Here is a 15,860-nt window from a genome sequence, read left to right on the forward strand (position 1 = left end):
ACGTTAATCTATAAATAGATTTAACAAACTGTCCGATAACTGACGCAGCTACGCTAATGCAGCCCCTTGTGTGTGTATGATAGTGTGTGTGTGTGTGTGTGTGTGTGTGTGTGTGTGAGTGTGCGTGTGTGAGAGAGTGTGTGTGTGTGAGTGTGTGTTTGTGAGAGAGAGTGTGTGTGAGAGAGTGTGTGTGTGTGTGTGTGTAAGAGAGAGTGTGTGTAAGTGTGTGTGTGTTGGCCTCCTGTATGAGCTGTTGTTGTTGAGTTTTTATGCATCTTCAGTCCTAACCTATCGCTGCCCATTTCTGTGTGTGATGCAACAGGCTAAATTAGTTCCAGCCCCCTTCTCCATGTTTGTGGACACATGACTCAGGGAGCACAAAGCTCCAGACCACCCTGGCAACATGAGTAGTGACTGGAGTCCTGTGTTGTTCTGTTCTTAGCTTGCGCACGGCGTACAAGGCCAGCAGTGGCATTGTGTTTAGCTATCGCTAGGCGAATAGGAATCAGTGCAGCTGTTGCTCTGTGTTGTTAGCCAGTGCTAAGTGAGTTCTCCAGCTGCAGGGAGGGTGGTGTGAAGGACCTGCTCCTCAGCCAGAAATAGCGCATGAGCGAGCGTGTCCATTTCCACTGGCTGCTTCTCAACACCAGCCCCACGCAGAGCCACGTACCCTCGCTAACCTCTCACGCTAGCCTCGCTAGCCTCCTCCTGCTTCACAGCAGCTGCTGCAGGCCTTTCGCTTTCTCAAACTGGCCAACCGGTAGGCTCTCATTCTGCCTCTGGCTCTCTCTGTGCCTCTTTCTCAAGACTCCTCTCCCTCCCTCTCTCTCTCTCCCTCTCTCTCTCTCTCTCTCTCTCTGTCTTCACTCTCCTGTGGTCTGTGCACCTCAGATGAGAAGAGACCGCCGGTAACCGTGGGAAACTATCTCGGAATACTCTTCAATGCCCCATTCCACCATGGAACCCTGCAGAAGAATTAAAAGGTGGGCATGTATGTGCTGATGATGATCGTGTCACCTCTGCATTACTTGTTTCTGTACTTTTAGTGAAGTCTGAAGAGCTGCTGCTCTTGTAGTCCACTGTGTCTGGTTCTCACATGTCAACAACACTAAACCACGACCTCAAACCCACGGCTGATTAACAGCTTTCTGTCTCTCTCTTTGCCTCTCAGTCACCTTCTGTGTGTTTGTTTATTTATTTATTTCTATTTGTAGATTTATTTAGACTTTTTGGACTCCAGTTTGAGATGACCTCTTTTGGTTTTTCTAAGCAATATAAAGTCAGTTGAGTGAGACGGTTTCTGCCTGCCTGGGTATCTAAATAGTTAATAGTCAGTCTGCTGCTTCTATGTTTGGCTCTGTAGAATGTTCCTTGAGGTTGGGAGTTACTGTAAGTCTTGATGATTTTAATCGCTTCAGCAGATGGGAGCGTATCACTCTAGCTGCCATCTCAGATCAAATTATAATAGAATCCTCTAACGGTCATATTCACAGCATCCCAGTTCCAGCTAAAACGTATCTCTGGCAAACACTGGCGTTTACACTGGTCACAGATCTGGAGTTTACACTGGTCACAGATCAGACTGCCCTAAACACACGTTCCAAGCGTAATACAAACTGGTAGTTTGTAAGAAGAAAGATTTGAATTTGAGGAGTTATTCCCCTGGGTGTTACTCTTGGATTCAAACCCAAAGCTTCCTCCATGGGCTGCCTGGGTGGACTTTTAAGGAGTGGCCTAGTTCTGCTCTCAGTATGTGTGTGTGTATGTGTGTGTGTGTGTGTGTGGGCGCACTGCTTATAGGCTAGGGTCAGAGGATAAATAAGGGCTATTGAGTTATTTTAGGCGCTTGCCCACATGCGGTCAGGCCGTAAACTATGTCATGATTCACAGTCAGAGCAGCAGGCCCACTGGGTTTAGAATTCTCTCTCTCTCACACACACACACACACACACAAACACAAGCCCTCTGGGTTTAGAATCCCATGGCAAGGACGCATCATCTCACCATATTAGCTACATTAGCCACCATCTCACGAGTATTAACAGACCATTAATAGGCAGAATATCGGTAGAGTATGGCCAGGTGGATGTGAACGCCAACTGAAGCTATCTGCTAGATATAAGTACTATACTGCTACTACTAATACTTCTACTAGATATAACTACTATACTGCTACTATACTGCTACTCCTACCTGTGCTACTGCCACTAGTACTAAGGCACAGTACTATGAAGGTCATGAGAGAGTCCCTACAAGTCAAACAGACGCCCCAGAGACACACACACTTCAAACACTCGGTGCCGTACAGAAGCATGCTCCCCACATATTCAGTATGGCAAAGAATGCCACATATCTTTGAGTGATCTACGATCTAGAGTTTAAAGTGGAGCTGTCCATATGTAGACTGATCACACTGCAGCTGTGTGTGTGCGTGTGTGTGTGTGTGTACACTAGCCATGTGTCGGTGGTAGGGCCCTCCTAAATATAGCTGCGTGTTTGGCGTGGTGGCCACTGTACTGTAGACCTGATTTGTGTGTGTGTGTGTGTGTGTGGGGGAACCTTAAAGGAATCAGAGCTTTCCAATAAATCCCCAAAACATTCAGGTCATGTAACACACACACACATCCAAACACGCGCTCTCTCTCACACACACACACACACTCTCTCACAGGTCATGTAATGTGTGTGTGTTCGTGTGTGTGTGTGTGTGTGTGGACATTCAGGTCATGTAATGGCCCCAGCGAATGCCTGCACAGACATGACCCAGAGACGGAAATGAGTCTGACCTCCAGAGGATCCCAACACTCTTGTCCAAGGGGTTCAAGAACTTGATCTAGCAGTTAGCAAGCATATGCTCAAAACTGCAAAACAGCTTCTCTAAATATAGACTTCTGGGTTGATATATAGGAAATCATCCTTAAGGTTGGGTTGGAATGAGAAATATAGTAGTTCTCAAACAGTGCTGTTGTGTGTTGTGTTTGTGTTATGTTTGTGTGTGTGTATGTGGGTTTAGTTTCTGACATTTGTTTGTTTCTGTCTTTCAGGGAGGCGATGAGGAAGTGGTCTGCTCAGCTCTAACAGTCTGACTGAAGAGCACACTTGTGTGTGTGTGTGTGTGTGTGTGTGTCCTCTCCTGCATTTCGCTCTGTGAGTGTGTGTGTGTGTGTGTGTGTGTGTGTGTGTGTGTGTGTGTGTGTGTGTGTGACCATGAGCTGCCTGGACAAGCGGAGTGTGTGTCTGCGCGTGACACACCACCACCGGAACCTGACCAGCTCGTGCGAGAGCCTGACGGACGAGACGGATCGCGAGGTCAGCACACTGACGGACCGCGCCTTCCACTCTCTCTGCATCGGCGACGAGGCCGTCTACAACGACGCAGAGTTCGCCAGCCTCTCGCCATCGCCCAGCAGCTGCCTGCTCAAGCCGCTGGCAGACGAGAATGCATGGAAGGTTCCGGAGAATGCCCTGAGCCTCGTCAACAAGAAACATGGCTCTAACGGCGCTGCCACCGTCGCCTGGCAGCACAAGGATGTGTCGTCTCTCCTGTCCGCCTTCACAGCCGGGAAAAACGGCGACGCTGCTAAGACCCCCAATGGAATGCCGTCTGGGAATAACGTGGAGTCGTGGGATAAGTCAGCTCTGCTGAGCATCCAGAGGGAGCTGGCAGAGTTCTCCACCGACTTCTACAGGAGCCTGGCCGATGGCAGCTTCGCCGACACCGGGAAGCATGGCGGATCCACAGAGAAAAAATCCTGCAAGAAGTCCGGCAAGGATGCCACCGGCACTTCCCCGGGGAAGTCTTCGAAGTCCAAACACAGCAAGTCCAGCAAGCTGAAGAAGCTGAACTCCCGCAACTTCTTCCTGCACAGCGAGTTCAGCCCGTTCCAGGCGTGGAAGGACCTCAACCAGTTCCCCTTCGGACAGGAGAACATTTCCGACCTGCTGCCCTCCGACAGCTTCCCCCACTGGTGTGACGCCACCCTCTACAGACACCTCACAGCAGCACACACACTCAGTCCTGCAGCACACACACTCAGTCCTGCAGCACACACACTTGACCTTGCACACAGATCAGGAGCCTTACGGGGCCCAGAGGCAGGGCAGAGGACGGAGAGGTCACAGGAGAGGTCACAGGAGAGGTCACAGGAGAAGTCACAAAAAACTGCACAGAGATCACAACACACTCAGATACTCGACACAGCACAGGGCACTGAAAATGTACAAATAACTGCAACTGTGCAAAGGGCTGAAAGTGCACAAAAGACTGAGACCCCACAGAGAATGGACACTGTTCAAAGAATTATAGGTGCACAGAGAATGGACAATGTGCAAACAAATGAAAGTGCACAGAGAATTGACACTGTGCAAAGAATTGAAAGTGCACAGACAACTGAGACTGCACCGAGGGTGGAAGGGTCAAAGAGAGGAGAGCGCCTGCAGGGAGGGGAGGGGGGGGCGCCTGCAGCGGTACAGACTCCCTCGGTGGTGCCAACCCCCGCTGCCTTGGAGCAGCGCCACTCGGCAGACAGTGTGGAGTGTAGCGCCCCCTGGAGGCGAAACAGGATCAGGGCGAGGAGCACTGCTCCAGGTGGCCAAAGGGAGAAGAGCTCCCCTGCCACCGAGGCCGAGCCGCCCAGGAGACAGGAAGTGAGACAGGAAGTGAGACGCATGGAGGAGCAGAGCTCCGCCAGCTCCACGCCGTTCAACATCACACACCTGCTCACGCCCGTCATCCTCTGTCGCCAGGATACGGAGAGCTTGGAGCCCACCTTCTTCTCGCCCACGCCCCTTGACCTCCCCGTTGCTGCGGCGCCCGAGCCAAAGCCCTCGCCGGAGACTAAGGCGCGCGAGAGCTACCGGTCCATGGCCTCCAGCCTGCTCTTCAACCTCAAGGACAACAGGAAGAGAGTCAAGGCCATGTACAGCCCGCCCAAGTTCAGACCCACCAAACCTGCCGACCAGAGCAAGCCGGGTGGCACAGACATGCCCGTGCGCACAGCGGCAGATGGTGCCGTTATAGCCATGAGTCCTCTCTTAGAGTCAACCAGTACTATGGTTTTACCAGGAAATCAGCTCTGCTCCAGCTCACCCAGAGTAGAGACCAGGTCTATGGGCCTGAACCCATGCAGGAGAGAGGTGGTGGGAGGTGACGGTAGACATGAGGACACGCGGGGGACAGATCAGCTCTGTGTTCCCAACAGTACCGCACAGGGAGGCTCCCCCCAGGCGGACCTGAGCAGGAGTCCTGGGGTGAACAAGTCTGGAGTCATGGAGACTCAGGAGAACAGGCGTGGCCAAGTCAAGGAGACCCCCAAGAGATTAGTCAAGGACAGAGTCAAAGAGCTGCAGAGGCAGAATGCTGACACCGCGACTGTGAATAAGGACCCCGGAAAGAGAGGTAGAGAAAGACTACCTGTGTGTCCTACTGGCCTCCAGGCAATAGATGGCGTTGTGGATAAAGAAGGAGACAGAGAGACAGTAAAGGAGAGACTGCCTGATTTACCAGAGAAACCATCTGAGAAACCCAAACCAGCCAAACAACCTCCTCCTGTACCAGCCAGAGTGAAACACCCTTCAACCAGAGAGACACACTCCATCAGCGACACTAAACACCCTTCACCCAAAGAGACACACTCCATCTGCGACCCTAAACACCCTTCACCCAGAGAGACAGCCTCAATCAGCATTGCTAAACAAACTTCACCCAGAGAGACAGACTCCATCAGCGACGCAAAACACGCTTTCTCTGCTCGACAGAACAACTACATCAAAAGCCAGAGGAGCTTCGTGGGGGAGCAGGAGGAGGAGTGTGACAAGCTCAGAGAGGTGGCCCTGCTGAAGGAGATGAAGGCTGAGCTTCAGGCTCGTCAGGAGCAGGAAGAGAGAACTAAGGCTGAGCTTCAGGCTCGTCAGGAGCAGAAAGAGAGAACTAAGGCTGAGCTTCTGGCTCGTCAGGAGCAGGAAGAGAGAACTAAAGCTGAGCTTCAGGCTCGTCAGGAGCAGGAAGAGAGAACTAAGGCTGAGCTTCAGGCTCGTCAGGAGCAGGAAGAGAGAACTAAGGCTGAGCTTCAGGCTCGTCAGGAGCAGGAAGAGAGAACTAAGGCTGAGCTTCAGGCTCGTCAGGAGCAGGAAGAGAGAACTAAAGCTGAGCTTCAGGCTCGTCAGGAGCAGCAGCGGATAGAGAGAACTAAGGCTGAGCTTCAGGAGCAGCAGAGGATAGAGAGAACTAAGGCTGAGCTTCAGGCTCGTCAGGAGCAGCAGCAGGCAGAGAGAACTAAGGCTGAGCTTCAGGCTCGTCAGGAGCAGCAGCAGGCAGAGAGAACTAAGGCTGAGCTTCAGGCTCGTCAGGAGCAGCAGCAGGAAGAGAGAACTAAAGCTGAGCTTCAGGCTCGTCAGGAGCAGCAGGAAGAGAGAACTAAGGCTGAGCTTCAGGCTCGTCAGGAGCAGCAGCGGATAGAGAGAACTAAGGCTGAGCTTCAGGCTCGTCAGGAGCAGCAGCGGGAAGAGAGAACTAAGGCTGAGCTTCAGGCTCGTCAGGAGCAGCAGCGTGCCGAGAGAACTAAGGCTGAGCTTCAGGCTCATCAGGAGCAGCAGCGGGAAGAGAGAACTAAGGCTGAGCTTCAGGCTCGTCAGGAGCAGCAGCGGGAAGAGAGAACTAAGGCTGAGCTTCAGGCTCGTCAGGAGCAGCAGCGTGCCGAGAGAACTAAGGCTGAGCTTCAGGCTCGTCAGGAGCAGCAGCGGGAAGAGAGAACTAAGGCTGAGCTTCAGGCTCGTCAGGAGCAGCAGCGGGAAGAGAGAACTAAGGCTGAGCTTCAGGCTCGTCAGGAGCAGCAGCAGGCAGAGAGAACTAAAGCTGAGCTTCAGGCTCGTCAGGAGCAGCAGCAGGCAGAGAGAACTAAAGCTGAGCTTCAGGCTCGTCAGGAGCAGCAGCGGATAGAGAGAGCTAAGGCTGAGCTTCAGGCTCGTCAGGAGCAGCAGCGGGAAGAGAGAACTAAGGCTGAGCTTAAGGCTCGTCAGGAGCAGCAGTGTGCCGAGAGAACTAAGGATGAGCTTCAGGCTCGTCAGGAGCAGCAGCGGGAAGAGAGAACTAAGGCTGAGCTTCAGGCTCGTCAGGAGCAGCAGCGGGAAGAGAGAACTAAAGCTGAGCTTCAGGCTCGTCAGGAGCAGCAGCAGGCAGAGAGAACTAAAGCTGAGCTTCAGGCTCGTCAGGAGCAGCAGCGGATAGAGAGAACTAAGGATGCGGACCACCAGCGGGCGGGACGCCGCTCCGTTCCGAAAGAGTCTACACTGCCCTCCTGGGACAACTTACCAGTGCCAAATGAGAACAGCAAAGACCAGGAGGGTCTCAGACAACCTAATTTACCCTCACCCTTGCCTGACGGGCGCACCCGAAAGGGCATTGTACCCCTCAGAGGGAACACGCTGGCCAAGCGAGACATGTTCACCAACATGCAGGCGCAGTCACAGAGCAGACACGCCAAGAGGGAGAACGCCACGCTGGACAAATACGACCTGGCCAAGATGGCGCTGGAGGAGGTGATAGCTGAGAGAGAGGAGAGGAAGAGGAGGGGTCAGGGGGCATCGGAACACAAGCAGCAGGGAGGTAAAGAGGACAGTCAGGAGAACAGAACCATGCTGTCAGTGCAGAGAGAGAGAGAACCGGGCAGGGTTCTGAGGGACAGAAGGGAGAACACACAGGATATTTCTGTGCGCAGCGACCAGACGATGCGCTCTGACAAGCAGGCCGAGAGCACGAAAGGACCTCTGGCCCCTCAAGTACAATTAGCCAAGGCTGCTCATCAACAAGACCCGCCCCCCACCAAACAGATCAAACACAACGGAGAAGGAAAGTCAGGCGAGAGGGGGAGGGGGGGTGGCGATGATGAGACTGGCGGGGGGAGAGGGAGCACTCAGTCTTACCCGCCATCGGAGAGGGAGAGGAACAGAGAGAGGGTCAGGGACAGTGACAGGGAGAGGGAGAGGGAGAGGAACAGAGAGAGGGTCAGGGACAGTGACAGGGAGAGGGAGAGGGACAGGGACAGGGACAGGGAGGGGGAGAGGGACAGGGAGAGGGACAGGGAGGGGGAGAGGGAGAGGGAGAGGGGCAGGGAGAGGGAGGGGGACAGCAAGGGGGACAGGGTGAAGAGGCAGGAGAGCTCAGAGAGAGAGGGAACAGGTTACAGCGAGAAGGCTGGTAGGGAACATGGCCGTCAGAGCACGAGATCGCCCCCTGCTGTTCCTCCCAGGAAAGGCAAAGCTGGCACGAGGGATGAGGACAGGACAGCAGAGCAGGAGGCAGGAAGCAGTAAGGACGAGGGGAGGGAATATGTGCATGGAGACCGGAAGACTGAGCAGAAGGGACAAGATGAAACTCAAAACAACAAGCACTTAGGGTTGAGCAAAGACAACAAACAGGAAGTCCACTTAGAGATGAGCAAAGATAACAAACAGGAAGTCCACTTAGAGATGAGCAAAGATAACAAACATGAAACCCACTTAGAGATGAGCAAAGAAAACAAACAGAATAACTCTACTGAGGACTCTACTGAGACTATCACACAAGAGTCCTGGACAAAGACAGTCAGCTACACAGAGAAAGAGTCGCAGAAAGCAGATAATAAGAGTCATGAAAGTGATAAGCTGCACAATACAAAGATAAAACCAGAGATAAACTCAAAACAGTTAGAGACAGCGAAGAAGCAAACCCCTAAGGGGCTGGAATGTCCTGGTTCTCCAGAGGTGCAGGAAGTGATTCGCAGGTCGTCTCTGGGGGAAGAGAAGAGTGAGAAGGAGGAGGCGAGGGAGCGAGACAGCGAGATGTCGGCTCAGAAGGGTCAGAGGGTGAAGCAGAGGCAGAGTTATGTGAAAGACTTCTTAAGCCTGCTGGGGCTGTCAGGCGAAGAGAAGGCCACAACTGACCACGAGGCAGCAACCGAGAGGAACAGCAGCAAACACAAACCTTCGTCCCCTGAACTCCACAACAAAGACACACTTGTGGAGGACACACCTGTGGAGGACACACCTGTGGGGGACACACCTGTGGGGGACAGCGTAACCATTCACGACATTCTGAAGCACAGGTCCCCCGTTTACAGTCCACTGCAGTCCCCCGTGAGGTCCCTCTCTTCCCCATCTCAGAAGCACTCAGAACAGGAGTGCAGCGTTAAGTTGGAGCATAGAGGAGCAGATGTTAGCAAGCCAAAGGAGGACTCGGTGAAGCCTGAGTTAGACTACTGCACCTTCAGCAACCCGGGAAGTGAATCGGATGCTTCGGAGCGGCAGATCGTGTCTCCTCTCAGTGATCTGGACCACGCCGGATGGGTCCGCAGTCTGATCGAACACGCCCAGAGCCTCACCCCAAAAAACCTGACACCCAAAGATCTGACACCCGTCAGCTTGACCCCCAACCAGTCCAACGCCTCCTCACCTGACCCAGCCAAGCTGGTGCTGTTCAAGGTGAAGGACAACACCTTCGCCTCCTCCACCTCCTCCACCTCATCCCCCGTCACCAAGACGGTCCGGCCCGTCCTGCACAAGGCCGTCCAGGACATGATCACAAAGCCCTGGTCCCCGCGGGAGAGCCTGAGCGGGTCCAAGCCCTGGTCTCCGCGGGAGAGCTTGAGCGGGTCCGATAGGGGAGAGGAGGAGCCGGACCTCCCCAGGGATGCGATGCGGATCCCCATCTTGGTGGAGACGGCCAGCTCCCCACTCCCAGAGAGCTCCCACTCCGAGCCTGTAGAGGGCGCTGCTGCCCCTCTGCCCCCCTCACCCTCCCGGCTGCCCCAGGGGCTGATGCTGGAGGTGCCGGAGGAGTGGGGGCGGGGCTCTGTCTCTAGTAGCCTATCAGAGGGCGCGAGGAGCAATGACACGAGCGTGGGTGACGAGACGGGGCTGAGCGCGGCACAGACTGATGACTGTGAGTCGGTCTGCAGTGGCACAGAGGGCTCAGGTCTGAGAGGGAAGCCCCCGCCAGCCGTCCTGCCCAAAAGTGATAAGGCACTGAGACGGGCCAAGAGGCTGACGACCCGCCGGATCCAGAAGGCAGAGGGAAAGGACCGCAAAACGGACCGCAAAATCCGCAGTGCAGAGAAGCTGGAACCTGACCAGAAGAACCACAGCGAGGAGAAGCCAGAACCTGACAAGAAGAACCACAGCGGGGAGAAGCCAGAACCTGACAAGAAGAACCACAGCGGGGAGAAGGTGAAGCAGGGCAGCGAGAGAAGAGAGTCAGAGCACAATCACCACAGCAGTGATCACCATAGCAACAGGCACATTCACCACAGCATCAGTGAGAAACAACAGGACAAATCGAAAAACAGTGATCACCATAGCGACAGGCACATTCACCACAGCAGCAGCGAGAAACAACAGGACAAATCGAAAAACAGTGATCACCATAGCGATATGCACTCGAGCCACAGCGGTCCCCCTGCCGACCGCAAAGGCAGGAGCGGCGAGAAACATGGGCGCCTCAAACATGAGCAGAAGAGCTACAGCAGTGACAGGCACATCGGCAACCATAGAGACCTGAGGAGCCATGGCAACGGGAGAGACTCTGCTGAGCAGGTGTCCGAGCAGCATCAGCATCAGCAGGTTTACCTGATGGAGAGTCCCAGTGGTAGCCGTGGCGACCGGAGGAGCAGGAGTCTGGAGCGAGACCTCCAGCCCCGCCCCAACCAGCACCAGCGCCAATCACATGACCTCAACTACGCAGGAAGTGACATCAAATCGGCCCAGTCGCCCAGAGGCTCATCCCGCCGCACCTCCCTCAACAGTCTCTTTGTGCGTCAGAACAGCTCCGAGCACACGTACCCCCCCCAAGACCACACGTACCCCCCCACGACCTCTAACATGCTCCCCCAGTCCTTCCCCATGACCCAGCGGAAGCTGCTGCAGGATCCCGACTCGGGCCAGTACTTTGTGGTGGACATGCCTGTGCAGGTCAAGACCAAGACCTTCTTCGACCCGGAGACCGGCAACTACGTACATCTCCCTGTGCAGTCAGCAGAGGGCGCTGTGCCAGCAGGTCCCTCTATGGAGATGCTGAACCCGTCCATGGTGGTGTACCACGGGTTCGTGCCTGTGCCGGTCTCCTCTATGCCCCAGCACAAAGCCAATGCTCTCTCTGAGGGCATGGAGGTGGTGGAGAACAGTGCCCCCCAGTGGCAAGACGACTGTACTCACAAGCGCAGTAGAAATGAACGTCCTTACATAGAGCCAGTGTATGCGCTGAAGGATCACACGCCTGAAGAGGAGCTGAACAGCATGAGATGAGAGAAGGAGGAGGAGAGGTAGAATGATAATATGGACAGTGTGAAGTTCAAATGAGACTTGATAAAGATTGAAAGCTTTTGAATTCAGGGATTGCCAGTTGTTTTTGATATGCACTCTGTAATGGTTTTACTCAATGAGTGGTTGAAGACGTGTAAATATGCTGTGTGTTTGAATAGACACTAAGAGGCTGTAAATCTTTCTGTGAATGAAGGGCAGTATCTGTTTTTACACTCTCAGGCGTTGCTGTTTTTTAAATGATGAAGAATGTAAAACTAGCTTTTGCTATATTTTTGTACTTTTGCCATGATCTCAGTGAGCACATTTCCCTGGATTACTGAACACCCGTGTGATAAGTAATGCTTTATTTTAAACCTATTCTAAACACAGACGTGACGACTAATGTCTGTTTTCAAATGTATTCTGAACACGAATGTGATTGGTAATGTCTGTTTTAAACGTTTTCTCTACAATTGCTGACACGTTTGAGTGTTGACGTGAAGATTATTTTTGAAGAGCGTTGTGGCCATCGCTTTACTACTTACGTGTAGGTGTGGAGTAACGTCAGGTGGCCGAACCGTACACTTGTTTAGGACGTATTTTCTGAGGCGGCTTTGGAAGACGCATATTTGGAATTAATTAGTATTCATGGTGAAACTGAGATGAGTCGGCTTCATATGTAAACCATTCCAATAAAATACTTGCCGGCTAATGCCTCCCCCCGTCCTCCGAGTCTGATCTTTTATCTCAGGACGGACTTCCATGTGACATTTTAGCAGTTCATCTGTATTTTATTTACATACTTAAGATATGACGGATTCCTTTGGTACCATTGCATGGCCATCGTTGTGTTCTTCATTATTTTGGGACATGTTGTACATGTAGGGTGAAGTTAGCGATTCTAATCCAATTCAGTTTTTGTCAATTTCAGCGAATATCTTCTCATGGTCTGCTAGGGTTAAGATAAAGTCCACTAGCTGTCTGTTGTGTGTGTGTGTGTGTGTGTGTGTGTGTGTGTGTGTATGTGAGTGTGTGTGTGTGTGTGTGTGAGTGTGTGTGTGTGTGTGTGTGTGTGTGTGTGAGTGTGTGTGTGTGTGTGTTTGTGTGTGTATGTGTGCGGGGGGTAATTGATCCATCATGTGCAAAGATGTCTTCATGAAGAGTCTATAGTTGTCTGATTGTGCGGTAGTAGCCTTCCGGACTGAACTGTGTCCACTGTTGTTTTGCAACTTGTCCGTGCGTGATTTTGTTCTTATGATCTCAAGACTGGATTCAGCCCATGAAGGCGGTGTGGTATTTTAATACGTTACTAATGACAACCACAGCTGGCAGCGACCATATCCTGGTACTGTTTTAGAACCACGTTCTCCTCGTCGTCAAAGTAAAGCAGGCTGATGGAGCTGAGGCTGTCCGGTACGCAGCACGGGCTCTCCACATCACCGGAGAGACGTAGCGCGTGCACGATGGACTGCACCGTGGCGTGGTTTGAGGCGCGGAGGCTCTCGCTGAGGGGGAACGGGCACGAGCCCTGGCAGTGATAGGCGTTGTAACCTCGTGGCGATATGATCCACGAGGACCAGCCGATCTTCTTGAAGTCCACATAGAGAGATTTTCTATGGCACGAGGTCAACGGGACCTTGCGCGCGCTCCTCCGTTTTCTCTCTTGCTTTTTGGAGCTATCAAGAGACTTCAGCGGTGATTTAAGGTCATCACTATCAAGCACTGAAATAAAGGATTATGTTGAACCAAAATGGGGTTATGTTATGGCTAGTTGCAGCAATAGATTCTGACATACAGCACTGTAATAACTATTTTACGCATGGATTGAAATTGTGTAACTTCATTGCAAAGAAAGCGCTTACCATTATGAGGTGAACTGTCCGAAATAGATGCTCTTTTCCCATCATCCGAGAACACGACCAGGTGCGCTGACGCGTCTGCGTCTCCACCCCCCTGCAGTGGCGGCACGGGCTCAAACCACCGCCCCGACGGCAGGCTGGTTACCAGCAGTAGCCCGTTGTTGGCTTCGCTGTTGTGAACCCACTTGGACACCTGCCATGGCAACACACACTTATATTAGGGCTCTCTGTGAGACATCACATCTCTGATTTCTACAGGTGCATCTAATTGGCATGTTTGGTCAAAACGTAATGCAATGACCGAATGCTTTGGATAAAAGAGGCTGCTAAATGACTAAATGGGAATGTAATGCAACAATACTATAATCATCTTTATTTGCTTATTCTTCTGTGTGTTTAGCTGTCAGTCTCGGGTCTTGGAATTCCACAGGACATTGAGCTGATCCGGTAGAATTCGAACCAGCCTAATCAATACATGTGTTATACACCTAACATTGAGATGAATATAATACTTAATAACTTCTTTCACTGTTCCATCAGGTCTCGAGGCATGTTAGCTAGGTCATTTTGTCAGCAAAGACACAATGCATCCTTAACTTGTCACCAAAACCATGTAACAAGGTGTTTGTTTAGGTAGTGAGTATTAGTGAGGTGTGTGTTAAGTAGTGAGTATTAGTGAGGCGTTTGTTAGGTGAGTATTAGTGAGGTTTGCGCTGTTGGAGACAGATTGCGCTCACTGTTTGAGTGACGTTGAAAACCTCCCAGCCCTGCGCGTGCGCCGGTAGGAGTCGGGAGCTGATGAGATTTCCTCTGCACGGGCGCACTCTGCTGTCCAAAACCTCGTACAGGTCAACCTCAACACAAAAATAGGCTGTCACGAGCTGAACCCCAAACACCAGCAGTCAGAACAACCATGGAGAGCGGTTGATGCGTAAGTAAAGTTACACCTGTGTAAACTCACCTTGTAGAAGTGATGTCCAGACAAAGTCCGCAACAAAGACGGCTGTTTTCTCCGGTGCCATCGAAGTTCTGCTCGTATAACCTTCTCGTTATTCCTCAACGACTTCACGTGAAAGTAATGGAATGCTGCATTCGCCTGGCCTGCGGTGGCGTTGCCTTTGATGAAACAGTAAACACACAAGGTGTATTCGCTGATCAACTAGGAGAGCAAGGTGCTGCCAACGCCAAGGTTAATGCTCAGGCAGCACACGTCATGATTAAAATGCCCATACATGTTGTCAAATGTTATAAACCTTGGATGAAGACATCTGGTAAGAGAATATGAATCATTTCTAAACTTCACAACCCATGCTGAAATGAGCACGAGAAGGAGGGTAACGTGTTGACATTGTTACGCACCTTTATCCGGAAAACTCCGCACCACGTTCCCCTCCATCATGTCCGCGTACCGCGAGGCGCCGTTAGAGTCAGCCAACGCGTCAAACAGGTCCAACATAAACTGAGGGGCTTTTCTGTGAGAATGAACTGTCCGCCGAGACCCCCCCACTGGAGCCGTCTCCCACAGCTCTGGCATGGCATTTACAATGTCAGGGATGCCTCTCGACAGAGCATCTAAGACACCCTCCTCTACATGGGCTGAGACGTGAGACATCCCCAGTAGACATACACACACACACGCATACACGCCATGCAGGGACATACTAGTGTTGAGTCTCTCTCCGCGGTGTCTCCGGGCTTGGGTTCGTCTGCAGCGACTTCAACAACTCAGACGTGCCAAGGGATCAGCCGCATTTAAAGGACGATAAGCAGACTGCGTTCATAAATACTTGTAATGATCTGTCTGTGTTTGTGGATGACAGTGAGAAAATGGACACCCCCAACTCAAACACGGTGACTAATCCAGCCTGGGGAGAGTTGTTGGTTTAATACAAACCTCCCTCTCACAGTAAGATCCATTACTGGATGACAATTAGGCGCTCAATCCCCAGGCACGTTTCATATCAGATGTCATGGAGGAGTAAGGGTAGCAAAGATGTCACATCCTCGATCGCATATATTTTATTGAAATGTCAACTTGGTTTTGCTAGTATGTAGCCTGTTCATTGTCATTATGTTGTATTGTTATAAGCTCGTAAAACATCGGCGCGTTCTTGCGCTTGGATGACGCGTGACGTAGATGAACCATAGTGATACTGGCCTTGAGTAAACCTTCAGGGTGCGCGTGCACACCGGCTCGGTTTGTTGTGTGTTATCTGTGTGCTCCCAGAGCTCGCGGGGGAGACGAAAGTAAACGCAGTGACACATCCGTGACGCAAACGAGGACTCCCGTTCGGTCCGAGACAGGGCACGCCCCTCTCAGATGGCCACGACGCGGGAGTTTCCAGAGGCGCGTGGGTAGAGGAGCTCTTCAAACAGCGGTGAAAGTGCGACTGCAGGTATGGGCCTACGTGCACAGTTCACACACACACACACACACACACACACACACACACACACAAACACTGACACCTGCACAGTTCACACTATTTCATTGGAAACACATCGAGATAACACAATTGTCAGTGCCAATCGGTTGCTCCAAGCACGGGAGGCTCTCAACCGCTTCAGGCTTATCCATGTATATTTGCATTAAACGTTTCATTCAGGCAGCACGCGAAGCAACATGTTTGCTACTGCATCACCATACATACATACACACAAACACGCACACACACACACACACACACACTCAAAATATGTTTTGCATTGTGTAGTAACTTTTAGTTCGTT

General features: G+C 52.0%; 2 protein-coding genes across 2 annotated transcripts; one reads left to right on the top strand and one right to left on the bottom strand.

Moving 5' to 3' along the window:
• The first annotated feature begins 389 nt into the window (after positions 1–389).
• Positions 390–11,997, top strand: LOC308366986 (uncharacterized protein). The gene is made up of 3 exons (XM_080840806.1): positions 390–983; positions 3,045–7,953; positions 8,107–11,997. The coding sequence occupies exons 2-3, from the start codon at positions 3,208–3,210 to the stop codon at positions 11,272–11,274; spliced, it is 7,914 nt and encodes a 2,637-aa protein (XP_080696932.1). The 5' UTR covers positions 390–983; positions 3,045–3,207; the 3' UTR covers positions 11,275–11,997.
• A 583-nt stretch (positions 11,998–12,580) lies between these two features.
• LOC308366987 (bone morphogenetic protein 2-B) lies at positions 12,581–14,742 on the bottom strand (the record flags this gene model as incomplete). The annotated part of the gene is made up of 5 exons (XM_080840807.1): positions 12,581–12,993; positions 13,134–13,323; positions 13,868–13,984; positions 14,092–14,246; positions 14,490–14,742. The coding sequence occupies 5 exons, from the start codon at positions 14,740–14,742 to the stop codon at positions 12,581–12,583; spliced, it is 1,128 nt and encodes a 375-aa protein (XP_080696933.1).
• Positions 14,743–15,860: the final 1,118 nt, after the last annotated feature.

The sequence above is a fragment of the Sprattus sprattus genome (assembly GCF_963457725.1).
Source record: "Sprattus sprattus genome assembly, chromosome: 6".
Taxonomy (NCBI): Eukaryota; Metazoa; Chordata; class Actinopteri; order Clupeiformes; family Clupeidae; genus Sprattus; species Sprattus sprattus.